This window comes from Myzus persicae, unplaced genomic scaffold, assembly GCF_001856785.1.
Source record: "Myzus persicae strain clone G006 unplaced genomic scaffold, MPER_G0061.0, whole genome shotgun sequence".
Lineage (NCBI taxonomy): Eukaryota > Metazoa > Arthropoda > Insecta > Hemiptera > Aphididae > Myzus > Myzus persicae.
The window spans coordinates 1-16,962 of record NW_019100798.1 but is presented as its reverse complement, the minus strand read 5'-3'; the positions used below and the strand labels follow the sequence as shown (position 1 = coordinate 16,962).

General features: G+C 29.6%; 2 protein-coding genes across 2 annotated transcripts; both read right to left on the bottom strand.

The window, feature by feature from the left end:
* Positions 1-589: 589 nt before the first annotated feature.
* Positions 590-3,093, bottom strand: LOC111043047. Its single transcript, XM_022327831.1, has 2 exons — positions 2,517-3,093; positions 590-2,433 (listed from the first exon to the last, which is right to left on the bottom strand). Exons 1-2 carry the CDS (start codon positions 3,091-3,093, stop codon positions 590-592), a joined length of 2,421 nt encoding a protein of 806 aa, XP_022183523.1.
* A 12,831-nt stretch (positions 3,094-15,924) lies between these two features.
* LOC111043049 lies at positions 15,925-16,956 on the bottom strand (the record flags this gene model as incomplete). The annotated part of the gene is made up of 2 exons (XM_022327833.1): positions 15,925-16,318; positions 16,386-16,956. Coding segments are annotated over 2 exons (720 nt in total), but the record flags the coding sequence as incomplete, so codon positions are not given.
* Between the last annotated feature and the right edge of the window lie 6 nt (positions 16,957-16,962).

Sequence of the window (16,962 nt, the reverse complement as noted above, 5' to 3'; positions counted from 1 at the left end):
ACATAGGTAAGAACTTAATGATTATTTTTATTTTTATTATACTCAATGAGAATAATTAATACGTTTTCAAAAAGTTTTGTTTGGTGAAGTATTTATTAAAGCTTTGAAATATAATATTACTCGCTTACCCGACACGGCGTTGCCCATATGTTAATTTCCCTTTTGGCATTTTCATAGGCCGTGTGTTAGTGTTTAATTTAATTGTATTGATGGTACTGATATTACGTGGAATTCACAATTTAATTGTTTCTGTGTGTGTGTTAATTGTTATAGCACTATTAGATTCATTGATAACATTTATTTATAGGATGTGAATAGTGTTATTATTTTTTATTATTATTATTATAGTATTATTATTATTAGGTTTAATTATTATTATAGCACCTCCTTATAAACTACATTGGTTGTTCTTCCGTTTGGGGCAAGAATGACTAAGCTTGTAGGGGAACTAACTCTGGAGCATGCCACATAAAATTGCCCATGTGTAAAGCAGTCATCACTCAAGTCAATCCGTGCTATCTTCAACGACTGCCCTTGCGACTTATTTATAGTCATTGCAAAAGATACCTTGATAGGAAACTGCAGTCTTTTAAATTCGAATGGATAGTTTGATGATAAAAGTGGTATACGTGGTATAAACGTTGAGTTTGGGTGGGTGAAGATTTCGCAACAGCATAATTGGAGCTCCTACTTTAAGGACTAACTTATGTGCTGGAAAGCCTGGGGGATTAAGTGCGTTGAGGAACTCCACAGGATAGTGAACTGCTTCATCTGTCTTCAGTACCATGTCTATAGACTTATACTCCATTTCTGTTCCCTTAAATGATTTAAGAAGAATTTCATTAATCACACCTGCCCTGTCATTTTTAGGGGTCAAAATAGCGCGCTCACATAACCAATCCATCGATTTGTTTTTTATATCGGTAATATCAGGATAAATTTGAACTATAAGTTCTTGTAGTGTTGTCACTACTAAACCTAAATCCTTTGTGATAACCAACTTTCCAGCTAACTCGGGAAAATCTCCATTTCCTATTTTGAGTAGAAGTTCAGAGAATTTTCCAGCTGTGACATCACCTCCCAGGTGGACCCTCATATTCTTTTTGAGAGAAAGTTGTTCTATTAACGGCCATAAATAAGAAGCTTTTATGCATGCTTTATCTTCATCTGCTCGACTTCCTCTTGGTATAACTGGTAGAGTTTGCCTAAAGTCTCCAGTTAAAAGAACAATTGCTCCTCCCATCACTTCATTTTTATTTCTTATATCTTTAAGAGATCTATCAAGTGCCTCAAAACCTCTTTTATGCGCCATAGTGCTTTCATCCCAAACAACAAACTTACAATTGCGAAGAACTTTGGCTATATTACTTTGTTTTGGTATATTACACATTGGCGTTTCTGTGTTAATGAGATCGAGAGGAAGTTTGAATGCTGAGTGGGCCGTCCTTCCCCCCTCCAAAAGCGTAGCAGCAATGCCAGAAGATGCAACAGCCAAAGCAATACTACGATTGCTCCTTACTTTTGTCAAAAGCAAGTTTATAAGGAAAGTTTTACCTGTTCCTGCAGGAGCATTTAAAAAAAAAATTTTTCCAGTATCAGATTTAATGCTGTGCATTATCCGACTATAGACATTGTATTGCTCGTTCGTCAGTAAGGCCTCGTTGCTCACTATTACCTTTGTTAAGGTATTCAGGTCGTAGTTTATCTCTCTCTGATAGACTATGTTTTCAAAGTTATTTTCTGTCCTTATTGGCTGAGGTAGCCCATAATTTGATATACTCTGACCTCCTACAGCAAGCACTGCATCTTCAATTTGTATCAAACATTTGTTGTGAGCCTCATCTTTTTGGTCAGCATCCATTTGTCGGATAATATCCTCTGAAAGATTGTTTTTATGTGTATCCCAAAGAGTTAAGGTATCCGATAGTTGACAAAATACTAACATTACTGTAAATAGTTCGCGCAGCTTGGAAGGAGAATCACTCAAAGAAGCTTCATTTAACGTATTGTTCCAGTGATTATCATCTTCAAGTAAATCTAACACATTACAGGCAGATTGAAATGTATTATGGAGGATACCATTAACAGTCTTTAGGTCTGAAAAAGATGTTGGTCCTCTAATTTCATGAAGAAGCATACGAATATAGTAGCATTCAGTATTGTGTGGATGGATAGTATACACTCTTCCTAATGCATCGTCCTTCTTTACGGTCGGCCAGCCATCTACATTCCTTCCCTGCTTCCTTCTTTGAAACTTATTATTCTTAAATACAAAGTAAGAAGGCACTTCCGAATAAAGGAGGGTTTTGGCGAAAACATCAGTTTTGCATAACTCAAAAAATGCTAAAAGCGTAGTCTTAGTAGGATTATTGAGCTTCTCTGCCAAGTTATTAGGGGTGAAGTATACTCGCTGACCATTCTCAAGGTGGACGGCTAGATGAAAAACCGTAGGATATCGTTCATGAATAAAAAATGATAATATTCTCCATACTGCTTGGCACTGCTGATATACCTACCACTTTCGTACATTGTAATCTCATCCTTCTGGTTTTCTATCGTAAACGCTGCTTGGTCACTACCCTTGTTTACATACTTACAGATGTACTTAATACACTTAACAGAATGACACATCTCTACATTGATGTGACAATTGAAAGTACGTAATAAGACTGGGTTGTAAGGCACAACCCAATGGTTGTCTAAATCAAGTCCCTTAATTCTTACAGTGAAACCACCGGCATTTGTAGACCTCCTCTTGTACTCTGGGTATCCATCGTCTCCCGTCTGTGTTTCTCGGCAAAGTTTTCTAGGGTATCTTTTACTGCATGTATTTTCTTTCATGCAAGGAGCATTAGGGTTTAAGCTGCCGCAGGGACCATGAATCATGTTACTTTTGACGATGTTATATAAAAGAGGATCTTGCTCGGGGTCTGGTATTTCGGCACTGATGACATTATCAATTATGTTTGATGAAATTCGATTCTGTAGCCACAGTAAGATGTGAACGTGAGGCAATCCTCGCTTTTGCCACTCCACAGAATACATATAACACCGTAAGTCACCAAATAATTTTCCTTTTGTCAAGAGTGCCATTAATTTCTTTACTTTAATATGAAATACTCTCGCTATAATGTCATGACGATATTTTGCTTTTGTCCAGAAAACAGTGCATCTATGATGTCTTTCCAAGTAGGGTTACATGTAAATGTGATAAATAGATCAGGGCGACCATGCACGCGGACATATGTCATGGCATCTTGAGTTCGTCCATGCATATACCTAGGTCCGCCCGTAAATGATGAAGGAAGTACTACCATTTGACCTAGATCAGTTGCATTAACATCATTCCTCAACACAGCATCTTTGAGATGAATATAGTTCTCAGCTCTTAGCTGTTTCTGATGATTCCTAATGAAATTCAACCTTTCAGTTTCAATTTTTGCGTATATATCGACCAAAAATTGACTGAAGAGGGAGCGGAAGTATACAATATGGTTAACTTCCTCTTGCCTAATCATAATTCGGTAAGCATAAAAGGATGCCGCAAAAAATTTTTTTTTCAAGAGGCAATTTCGTAGTGGGATTACACAATGGTATGTCAATAGAATATCCGTCCTCGCCATGGCAAAACATAAGTGGATACTGCAGAGCGTCGTATGCTCGATGAATTTCACTGATACGTTGTAGTTTATTATCGTGACTTTGAAGTACGATGTCTCTATTTTCAAATTGCTGACTTCCAATTATCAGAGCTATTTCATTTTGTGTTAGTGCATTAAAGCGACCAACATGAGCATTAGTGGGTTTTCTGTATGCACGGATGACCACTTTAAATTCTTTACAGTTGTTTTGCACCGCATTAATCGTGGTCTTAAATTGTTTGACATAACTGTTTTTTTCATGGAGTATGCTTTGCAATTGTTTGACCAACCCTGGTTTGACGTCAGGAAAATTGGCGCACCTTGCCTCTCATCCTCACCTACAAAATATATTTGTAAAAATTGGGCATTCTGATCAGGTTTATGCATGAGGTTTATACATTGGTTAGGCAACCATGTGAAGTATCATTATTTAAAAATCCAGAAGTTTTACCAAACAATTGTGAAGCAGGAGTAATAATAATCACTAAAAATATATATCATAAATTAAAATATTCAAACACTTGGTTATACACAACTATTAATGACACATTAACGATAACATGTCAAGGGGAAACAGAACCATATATCCTAAAAATCCAAAATCAGGGACTAATATATATAAATCAGGATTTCAGCTGCATAACTTGCGAACAGTCTGTTCAGGCCTATGGTTGTTCGACTTTTAATAGAAATTCAATTGATGTATGATCAATAAGTACCCAATTATATTATATTCATTTTTCTTTATAATTTTACCTAATTTATAAATTCTAATTTTAAGATGACATAATATTATTATAATATATTTTAATTTATTTCACTTAATATAAATGTGTTTTTTTTAATTTACAGTGAGAAATCTCAATAATACTCATAATAGAGTCTTTATCAGGCCATAAAATGCTTAATGATTTGTCAAAAAGTTTACTAACCGTAGAGTGATTGGTCTTTTCTAGGGTTTCAGTATTCAGTAAAAAAATTGGACCAGCAGTATCCTCTTCTAAAGTCCCTATTATTACATTAGCTATATACCGACCTTCTGCGTCTGCTGTTTCATCAAGTGACACCCAATTTTTTCGGTCAAAAACACGTTGCCTAATTTTTTCCATCATTTCGTTGTAGCAGTCGTCTAAATAGAATTTTCGAAGTACTGATTCTGTGGGGATATCTTTTCCAGAATAAACTTCCAAAAATGTCCGAAACTCTATATTTGACAGTTTATTCAGTGGTATATTAGCTGAGACCATAGCTTTGCATAAATCCAGGCTGAACTTTGATTTTTTAGACGGTAAATCATTGGTTAAAAGTTGTTGGCACTTGGTCTCTTTTTGATTTTCATTACGTTTAACAGAAAGCAAATGTTTTTCTGTTTTCAAGTGCTGTATTACGCTGGATCTTCTTTCCAAATCGACTTTCGTTTCGCAGAATTTGCAAAATAATACCCTTGTGTCAATACTAAAAACATTTTTACCGAACTCAGACACGAAAGTATTTAAACGACTACTTAAATTTTTTTTTTCTTTAGGCATTTTAACTTTTGTCTGATGAATATTAAAATCAGAATATTACGTGGCACATAAGCGGTAATCGAGCACGGTAAGCGAACAATACGAACTACGAACACACTAATTTATTAAAGTAACAGCCCACCGTTATCGAATACGTTTTCGATTTCGACATACGAACAAACTCATACTGACACACACCACGAACATACAATAAGTCAATATCATTGGTATATGGGTATTTTGTTTTATTTTATCTAACGAGCGACTTCAATATAAATTTAAAACCTGGCCGGTCATTACGGTCATTAAAGGCCAATTCTTATTTCTTATTAAAAACACTATAAACCATACGGGCGAGCGTCGCCGATGGCATTAGTGACACCTATCGGTAAAACTGTGTGCGGCGGCTATTTATTTTTAAATTATTTAATTTACAATATTCAACTATCAAAAACTTGTTTGTTATTGATTTCTTATACATTTTTACCATAAAATGCATTTATATACTCAAAATCTTTAAATATGCATAATCATATAAATTTTTAGTAAAATATGCAAAAATATGCAACATAAATTGTTGTATTTCAACTGTATGGTTCATGAAACAAATTTGTATCGAATCAGATTTTAAATATGCAGCTTAATGAGAAAGATGCAAATGCATAAAGTTCCGAGCCCTGGTTATAAGTATTTGAAGTTTAGATTGGTGGAGTGGAGTGGTACGGGGTTACTCCGCAAAATATTTGTCCACTACTCCGACTTGACTATACTTTAAATACTTATAAAGTTATAACTCATAAGCTACTCGTCCTAAATTCGATTTTTATGAATCAAAATACTTAGAAAAATATTCTGCTTTGGAATATGAAATTAATTTTAGAAAATAAATCCAGCATAACATTATATATTTGTATAATATGGTCAATGGTCATTGTTAGGGCCAATGACTCAAACCTTTATAGTGAAAAAAAAATAAGAAAAACTAAATATTTTCTAATAATAAGTAATAACCATAGGTAATAATAATATGTTTATAATTTGACAATATGAACACATGCAAGTTTAAAGCAACAAAAAGTAAGCTTGGCACCAGGAATATATAAAAGAAGAAATTGGATCCAAAATATTATATCCATATTATTCATAAATACATAATACAATCCTATTTTTAGGGATTTAAGAGCATTTATAATTTATATCATGGGGTACATTATATCAGCTGCATAACTTGCGAACAGTCTGTTCAGGCCTATGGTTGTTCGACTTTTAATAGAAATTCAATTGATGTATGATCAATAAGTACCCAATTATATTATATTCATTTTTCTTTATAATTTTACCTAATTTATAAATTCTAATTTTAAGATAACATAATATTATTATAATATATTTTAATTTATTTCACTTAATATAAATGTGTTTTTTTAATTTACAGTGCGAAATCTCAATAATACTCATGATAGAGTCTTTGAGTTAAGTGTTAATTCAAAATGGAAAAATGACCCAGCAATATTTAAAGCTATTAAATTTTCTCCAGATATGATTAATTTAATACTGAGTTGGGGACCATATCAGCCAAATCATAATGAAATGCCTGATGGAGAATTTCCAAAAAATGAAATGAAGAAGTTAGTATAATGTTAATTAATTATTCACTTTTTATGTTGTGTTTTGAATTTATATAATTACACAATTCTTTAATATTTTAATTTAGTTGTTTTTATAGTAATTTTTATTAAAAGGCTTATAAAATGTTTTTCAAAATATTTTGAGTATAGATCATGTTCATGTATTAAATAATTTATTGAAATACATACTTTATAAATTGTAGTGTGATAAATAATTATGGATTTATAAAATAAGATTTCTATTTCATAGACGTAGCATATAAGACAAGTGACAACCAATATAAATTAATAATAAACCAAATTATATTATATTATAAAGTGATCAAATTGGCATTTCTATAAATCACCTATTAAATTTACATTTGTCCATAAAAATTTTAAAGTAATGAGTGTAAAAAAAAAAACATAACATAACATAACCAACTCCTAAAGTAGTATTTTATATTTTAAAACATTATATTAAATTAATATAATAATGAACCTAATTAAAAATTTCAATTTTAGTAGTTTTCATGAAAATTGGTATCATAAAAAACTTGGTGATGGAACAATGGTACGTAGAGACTGGTTAACATATTCTCCATCAGAAAACAGGGTATATTGTTTACACTGCATGTTATTTGGCAAACATCCTCAAAAAGCATGGATTCATGATGGATTCCAACAATATAAAAATGGAACTATAGCCTTGTTGGCACAACATACCTTGCTTTTCACCTGATTCAATATATAATTTATTCATTTCTATAGAGGCACTACCTATTCCTTGTACTGCTGATTTTACTACAGTGGTTTGATTCTTCAATATATGTAACATATTAACATTACTATTTTCGATTTTCTGAATATTCTCATTATTTTCTCTTGTACAGTCATCATCACATACACCAAATAAAGTTTTCATTGCTGTTCCTATTATATTTACTAGACCTCTTTTATTCCTAATGACTACAGTGTTTCCTTCCTTCATACTCTCATTTGTACTATTATTCCTGCCAATGGACTCATACATTTGCTCCCTTTGTGAAGCTATTTCTACAAACGTTGATTTTAATATATTTGAAAACCTTGAACATATCTCATATTCAGATAATAAATCCTTACAATGACTTGTCATATTTAAAATTTCATTCGCTAACTGATTATACCTATTATCATAATTTACTAATGGCACATAAGTGACAAGTTCCCAATGTGCTCCTACAATTCGCAGATCTCCTTGATTTTCGAAAAATATTGTTGTTTCGTTTTTAAATTCTTCATTAGTAAACGGTTGTTGTCCCACAGCAATAATTGTAGTTATACATAATAACCTATACAAAGATATATGATTATCAAAATAATTCATACGATAAAAATGGATAAACTTTTTTTATTAACAATTATGTATTACACATTGGTCTTACATATATCTAAAAATTAGAGTTTGGTCTTATGTGTTGATTCCATCACATGTTACAGTTTTACTATAGGTCATGTAACACGTGACAGATACCTATATTTCTGACCCTGAACCCTTTCTACTCATGAAGTTTATTGATCTTATTCTCATAGTGCAATTCATCATGAATCGACTCCGTGGACCAGTGTTGTGGTCGTCACACTGTTCTTTCCACGTTATTATTATATTTCTAGCCAAATTTTTCAGAGCTATTAATTCTAGTTTGGTTTCTTTCCCTGTTAATTCTGGTGGGTCTGTACATCTTATTACCATTGTTGCATAGCCAATCGGTCGATTAAGTTCTCTGTTCACAGATAATTATATAATTATTAATAATTCTTTTTTTATTGGGACTGTTTTATACCTTATTTAATATTATCATTTATTACTTATTATTTAATAACTAGTTTTATTTTTTATTTTTTATTTTTTATTAATTTCACTTATAATTCTATTTCTGTCATTTTTATATCATCATAAGGTTTATAAGTAGTCATAGCTATTGAAGTTAAATAGTTATATCGATTTCTTTCAACTAATTCATAATTCTTCATTACACCAATTATAAATAAAAGTATGGATATTATTACTACCCCCATTATTACACTTATTACATAAATATTTTTTAAATTATATTCTTCCTTAAGCAAGCTCTTTATTATCAATGATGATTGTATGACTAATTGATTCATTGGACTTATTATTACCCTCATATTGTGTTGTTCTATTATCAATAGTTGTTTTGAAATGATTTAATGTGGTAGTAGGTAAATTCGTGGTTTTTCCGGTTGTAGTTATATTAATTGATTGAGTAGTTAGGTTAATTTGCTTAATCGTAATTATTTCAGTCGTCGGTTTATTAGTAATATTTTGTTCCATTGCTATTGTAATATCAATTGGGATTCTACTTGTAGAATTAATAATAATTCTAGGAATTTCTATGGTGGTTGCATTGTTTATATTCTTTTCTGTACTAGTAATGATTTTGTTAGTTAAATTAATTGTGGTGTCGTAATTGTTTAACGGTGATCTTTTGTTAAATGATAGTTTCGTTTTATTATCGTTGTTAAGTGTTTTGTCATCTGAAATACTATTTTGTGGTACTGTTGGTTGGTTCTCAAATTCTTCTTCTTCAAATAAAGGCATTTTTTCAAACATTAACCAATATTCCATATTGTCTATTTTAATATCCTCAACTGTTCCTCTTAATCCTATCACTTGGATTTTACATGATTGTTCTATTTTAAATTGTTTTCCTGATAATCCTATATCTATTTCCTCATTGATTATTCTCTCAATTTTACATTTTAGTGTTAATGAAGCTATCTTACAATGACCATTTAAAGTATTTGGAATATGTATTCTATTGTTTTGTATTACTTCTACTCCTGTTATCACAACTTTTCCTGAATTTTCGTTCCCTGTATTATAATAAATCCTCATTTCGGAACCTTGATTATTTGAATTTCCTGTTTGTCCTTGTACAGCCAATAAACCAATGAATCTACAATATAATTTATTTTATTTAATTGTTTAATCTTCTATATTCTAACTGATCATTAGGTTCTGGTATATAATCCATGAAATCTAATAACGTTTCACACCATGAGTAATTTAACCACCCTCTATTTTCCGTCATATCAGTCAAAAAACATGCAATGTTTTTAGTATATTCCTTTATTTGTAATCTCGAAAATGGTTCAATTAAACTACGATTTGCAGTACTTATATGTTTTAGTAAACAATTTGGTAGCTCATCTTGTTTTAATATATTAAATTGATGGGTTTCATTTCCAATAGCCCTTTCTAATTCCAATATGAAATTCCTTTGTTTTTCCCTAAAATAGTTTTATTTTATTTTATTATTTATTATTTATTAATTTATATATATAAATTTATATTATTTGTGCATATACTTTAGCTATAACTTTTATTTATTTTATCAAATAGGATTTTCATGATATTTTTTAACATCATTTTTATGTACTGTTACTTTACGTCTTCCCCTTTGAATTACAATATTTTCAGAATCTAATATTTCTAAAACTTCGAAATTTCCCTTTCATAAAGGCATTAACTTATTCTTCTGAGTATTATCTCGTAACAATATAGAATCTTTTACATGCATCTCTTCACTATGCACATTATTATCATAATTAATTTTTGATTTTATTTTTTTTTTAATTAACCTTTCTCTAGCTATTTTATGAGATTCCTGCATTCTTTGTTATAAATCGTAAAGATAATCATCATAATTATATCTCGGTTCTGGATTACTTTTTATGTTTACTGGAATATTTAGTTCTTTTCCATATAATAATGTATAGGGTTGATAATTAGTGGACGTATGTTCTGTTGAATTATAAACAAATAAAGCATAAGGTAATAAATTATCCCAAGTATTCAAATCTTTATCTACATAATGTCTCAAATATTCAGCTAATGTTCTGTGTGATCTTTCTAATCCTCCGTTTGTTGTTTGTGGGTGATAAGGACTAGTATTTATTTTATTTATTTTTAATAATTTACAAACTTCTGTAAATGTTTTACTAAGAAAATCTGTTCCTTGATCAGTTAATATGGTTTTAGGTATTCCATGAATACATACAAAGTGTACTACGAAAGCTTCAGCCACAGTGTTGTCTGTATGATTTGGTATTGGAACTCCTAACGAATATTTAGTTAAATCATCTTGCATGGTCAAAATATAAGTATTTCCTGATACTGTAGTTACTAATGGTCCAACTATATCTAAAAATATCTTTTCGAATGGTTTTGAACTTGTCGTTGTTATTACCATTGGTTGTTTAATTTTTTTATTCGTTACTTTATTCTTTTGACATGATTCACAATTTTTAATATAAGTTTTTACATCATTTTTCAATCCTGGCCAATTAAATTGTCGTTTAATCTTTTTAACTGTTTTTCCTATTCCGGCATGTCCTCCTAACACTGAATTATGAAGTTGTCTAAATATAACTAATTTTTCTTCCTCTGTATATTCTAATTTTGAACAAATAAGAATCTCTATGTCGGTGTTTCGAAAGATATATCTAATCATAGCTCTAACCTTTGTCCATTTTAATCCATCAATTCTTCCTAACTGTTTCATTATTAATTTATTTAAGGAATGTTTTTCACAAAAATGTTTCAAATTTAACAGAGTAGTATATAAATTTCCATATGTAGTTAATTGTCTTGTTTCACTTTTAGTTATTAAAAATATTATAAACCTATTGTCAAGTTTAACTTTTGTTACTTCACCTACTTGTTTATTTGATTTTAAAACTATATCATCCCCAAATTTTTGTTTTATTTCATAATTAGATCCCGTTCTAAAATTATAATATTTTTCTATTTCAGTTACTATATTGTATTCCGGTGGTGAATCTAATAATTCTNTGTTAAATACACTAATTAAGCGGATAAAGGCGATGAACTTAACAAATCAACGTTCGGTTATTAACTGACTTTTATTATATAGATCACAGTGGTTGGGACCGTCTCAGGTCTATCAGTGTGTCCAACCTTATATATTAATTATCTTTGCTTACATCATTTCTTAACTAAATCTTAATTTTTAACAATACAATAAAAATGGATAAACTTTTTTTTTTTTTTATTATCAGTTATGTATTACACATTGGTTTTACATATATCTAAAAATTAGAGTTTGGTCTTATGTGTTGATTCCATCACATGTTACTATAGGTCATGTAACACGTGACAGATACCTATATTTCCGACCCTGAACCCTTTCTACTCATGAAGTTTATTGATCTTATTCTCATAGTGCAATTCATCATGAATTGACTCCATGGACCAGTGCTGTGGTCGTCATACTGTTCTTTCCGCATTATTATTATATTTCTAGCCAAATTTTTCAGAGCTATTAATTCTAGTTTGGTTTCTTTCCCCGTTAATTCTAGTGGGTCTGTACATCTTATTACCATTGTTGCATAGCCAATTGGTCGATTAAATTCTCTGTTCACAGATAATTATATAATTAATAATAATTCTTATTTCATTGGAACTGTTTTATACCTTATTTTAACATTATCATTTATTACTTATTTTTAATAACTAATTTTTTTTTTTTAATTTTTTTAATTTTTTTTTTATTAATTTCACATTATAATTCTATTTCTGTCATTTTTATTTCATCACAAGGTTTATAAGTAGTCATAGCTATTGAAGTTAAATAGTTATATCGGTTTCTTTCAACTAATTCATAATTCTTCAGTATACCAATTATAAATAAAAGTATTGATATTATTACTACCCCCATTATTACACTTATTACATAAATATTTTTTAAATTATATTCTTCCTTAAGCTCTTTATTATCAATGATGATTGTATGACTAATTGATTCATTGGACTTATTATTACCCTCATATTGTGTTGTTCTTTTATCAATAGTTGTTTTGAAATGATTTAATGTGGTAGTAGGTAAATTCGTGGTTATATTAATTGATTGAGTAGTTAGGTTAATTTGCTTAATCGTAATTATTTCAGTCGTCGGTTTATTAGTAATATTTTGTTCCATTGCTATTGTAATATCGATTGGGATTCTACTTGTAGAATTAATAATAATTCTAGGTATTTCTATGGTGGTTGCATTGTTTATATTCTTTTCTGTACTAGTAATGATTTTATTAGTTAAATTAATTGTGGTGTCGTAATTGTTTAATGGCGATCTTTTGTTAAATGATAGTTTTGTTTTATTATCGTTGTTAAGTGTTTTGTCATCTGAAATACTATTTTGTGGTACTGTTGATTGGTTTTCAAATTCTTCTTCTTCAAATAAAGGCATTTTTTCAAACATTAACCAATATTCCATATTGTCTATTTTAATATCCTCAACTGTTCTTCTTAATCCTATCACTTGGATTTTACATGATTGTTCTATTTTAAATTGCTTTCCTGATAATCCTATATCTATTTCCTCATTGATTATTCTCTCAGTGTTACATTTTAGTGTTAATGAAGCTATTTTTCAATGACCATTTAAAGTATTTGGAATATTTATTCTATTGTTTTGTATTAGGTACTTCCACTCCTGTTATCACAACTTTTCCTGAATTTTCGCTCCCTGTATTATAATAAATTCTCATTTCGGAACCTTGATTATTTGAGTTTCCTGTTTGTCCTTGTACAGCCAATAAACCAATAAATCTACAATATAATTTATTTTATTTAATTGTTTAATCTTCTATATTCTAACAGATCATTAGGTTCTGGTATATACTCTATGAAATCTAATAACGTTTCACAACATGAGTAATCTAACCATCCTCTATTTTCTGTCATATCATGTAAAAACGTGCAATGTTTTTAGTATATTCCTTTATTTGCAATCTTGAAAATGGCTCAATTAAACTATGATTTGCAGTATTTATATGTTTTAGTAAACAATTTGGTAGCTCATCTTGTTTTAATATATTAATTTGATAGGTTTCATTTCCAATAGCCCTTTCTAATTCCAATATGAAATTCCTTTGTTTTTCCCTAAAATAATTTTATTTTATTATTTATTATTTATTAATTACTTACATTAATATTATTTGTACATATACTTTAGCTATAATTAATATTATATTTTATCAAATAGGATTTTCATGATATTTTTTAACATCATTTTTATGTACTGTGACTTAACGTCTTCCCCTTTGAATTACAATATTTTCAGAATCTAATATTTCTAAAACTTCGAAAGGTCCCTTCCATAAATACATTAACTTATTCTTCTGAGTATTATCTCGTAACAAAATAGAATCTTTTACATGCATCTCTTCACTATGCACATTATTATCATAATTAATTGTTGATTTTATTTTCTTTTAATTAACCTTTCTCTAGCTATTTTATGAGATTCCTGCATTCTTTGTTTTAAATCGTAAAGATAATCATCATAATTATATCTCGGTTCTGGATTACTTTTTATGTTTACTGGAATATTTATTTCTTTTCCATATAATAATGTATAGGGTTGATAATTAGTGGACGTGTGTTCTGTTGAATTATAAACAAATAAAGCATAAGGTAATAATTTATCCCAAGTATTCAAATCTTTATCTACATAATGTCTCAAATATTCAGTTAATGTTCTGTGTGATCTTCTAATCCTCCATTTGTTTGTGGGTGATAAGGACTAGTATTTATTTTATTTATTTTTAATAATTTGCCTAACCTAACCTAACCTAACCTAACCTTGATCAGTTAATATGGTTTCAGGTATTCCATGAATACATACATTGTACTACGAAAGCTTCAGCCACAGTGTTGGCTGTATGATTTGGTATTGGTACTCCTAACGAATATTTAATTAAATCATCTTGCATGGTCAAAATATAAGTATTTCCTGATACTGTAGTTACTAATGGTCCAACTATATCTAAAAATATCTTTTCGAATGGTTTAGAACAAGGGTGCCCAATTTTTTTTGAAAGCGGGCTATAATTGCAATTACATTTAGCTGGCGGGCCATGTTATGAACAAGACTCGCTTACACTTATAATTCATCTAAATTCTATTTTCAATAGATACTTAATTAGGTAGGACAGATAGGTATTTAAATTAAACAAAATTTTAAATTTCACATGTTTTAATTTTTAATAATATTTAAAAAAAAACATCAGTGAGACCTATGAAGAGACTTATTAGCTAATAATTTTTCAATATTTGGTGATAAATCTGTTCTTTCAATTTCGACGTAATTGGTTTGCTGAGAGCCATTCTGGCTTAAAATTCTCAAGGAAAAACACAGAATAAACGCAATTATTACAAAATAATTTAATATTTATTAAGTTATACGTATTATTATTACGACCGTAGCAAAAGGCGGGTGCGGAGCGACTGATTTTGGTCGCTAATTGTACAATACTTCGAATAACAATGTATTATCTAAACTCGCCGATATACGACAACTACGTCGACGGACGGTCACGATAATCCATAAACATAAAAATAATACCGATTAACATCGCGACAAATGCGGGTTCGGGTAAAACGCATCCGGTCGTCACCGGAGAACCTGATAACATTGCTTTGTGGAATGGTCCTAATGCTAATTTGATACACACACGTATACAGTGGCGTATTTGACTTAATTTTATGGGGGGGGGGCGGTACTAAATTTAAGAACATTATACACTACTTAAGTACAATATTTTTTTATATATATTCGTGTATTCTTGATTACTAGTCCAGTGGGGTCCATTTTATACTTGCATAGTTGCATCTTTTACACCTTGCATATCTTAAGAAAGGTAAATAAAATACAATAAAGTTCAAATTACAGTAAAACAATATTATATTTATTAAATTATAAAATCAATATTTCTTTTTTTCATTTGTGAAAATTTATCAATAATTTTGTCAATATTTATACTTATTGATCTGTGCACATGCAATAAAGCCAATCCGCTTAATCTATTTTGCCCCATTGTAGATCTAAGCCATGTTTTTAATCTACATAAAATAAATGAGAAATTCAAATATAAGTATAGTAATGTCAATTGCATAATCTAAACTTTTTTAAAAACAAAAGATAAGATTCAACTACCATGAACTAGAAAATATCTTCAGTATATTTAATCTATGATAATTTGTACAATAGTAAATAAGTTACTTTTAAATTTATTTTAAAAATTTATTAAGAATTTTGATGGCAAATTATTTACTATTGTAAAGCTAACAAAAAATATTTTTAAAATTGCAATAGCTGAAGTAGGTATATAAACTTGATTAAATACTAACTATAATTTATACTATTCATAGGCGTAACTTTACGTTAGGGGGGCAAAACATTCCCAAAAATGTTTTATAGCAAATTTATGTTGTAGGTAAAAAAAAGTTAATACCAACTTATGCTGAAGCCCAACAAAGCCCTCCCCTTTTAGTTATGCCTATGATACTAATATACTATGCATGCAATTAGAATTAAGCATTACCTTCTTAGAGTAGAAAATGATCTTTCAGCTGAGGCTACACTAACAGGCAAGCATGCTAAAATAAAAAGCAACTTCTTTACAGTTGGATAAAGTATCTCATTACAAGTTTCCGCAGAAGTGATGACATCTAGGTTGACATGTCCTCCTAAAACAAAAACATCCTTATTTATTGATACACATCTAACAAATTAAGTTATTATTTATTAAAATACCTTCATCTTTTATTCTTATCCACTTAGATTTCCATAGGTTAATTTCAGTTTTAAGGTTCATTGCTTCCAAATCAATAAAATCCATATCTTCAAATGTATAATATTTTTTAATGACATCAACTACTTTAACAATATCATCATTGTTAGTTTTAATAATGTTTTTAGGAGTAAGTTGAGATAAAAATAAAAAAGCTTGATTTTTTTCATTATTAAATCTTTCCTTCATATCATTTAATATATTTTCTACCAGAGGAATATATACTGACACTCTGTAATACTCTTCAACTGATGAAACAGGATAGTTAGGTCTTTTAGTTTGACGACCAGTTAAACGGGGCAGTTTTTCTTCGACTTCTAAGTTCAACATAATTTCTTTTGTTTCAATATAGAGTTCATGGAAATTTTCAATAGAGTTTTTTCTTTTTTCTTCAAGATTATTAATAACATCAGTTATAATTTCTTTAGTTTGACATACATCTTGCCATTCTGCTTGTAGTAGTTTACTGATCTTAGATGTCACGCACAATACACTTGATAGACACTGCAATCCATTAATAAATTCACATGTACAAAGTGC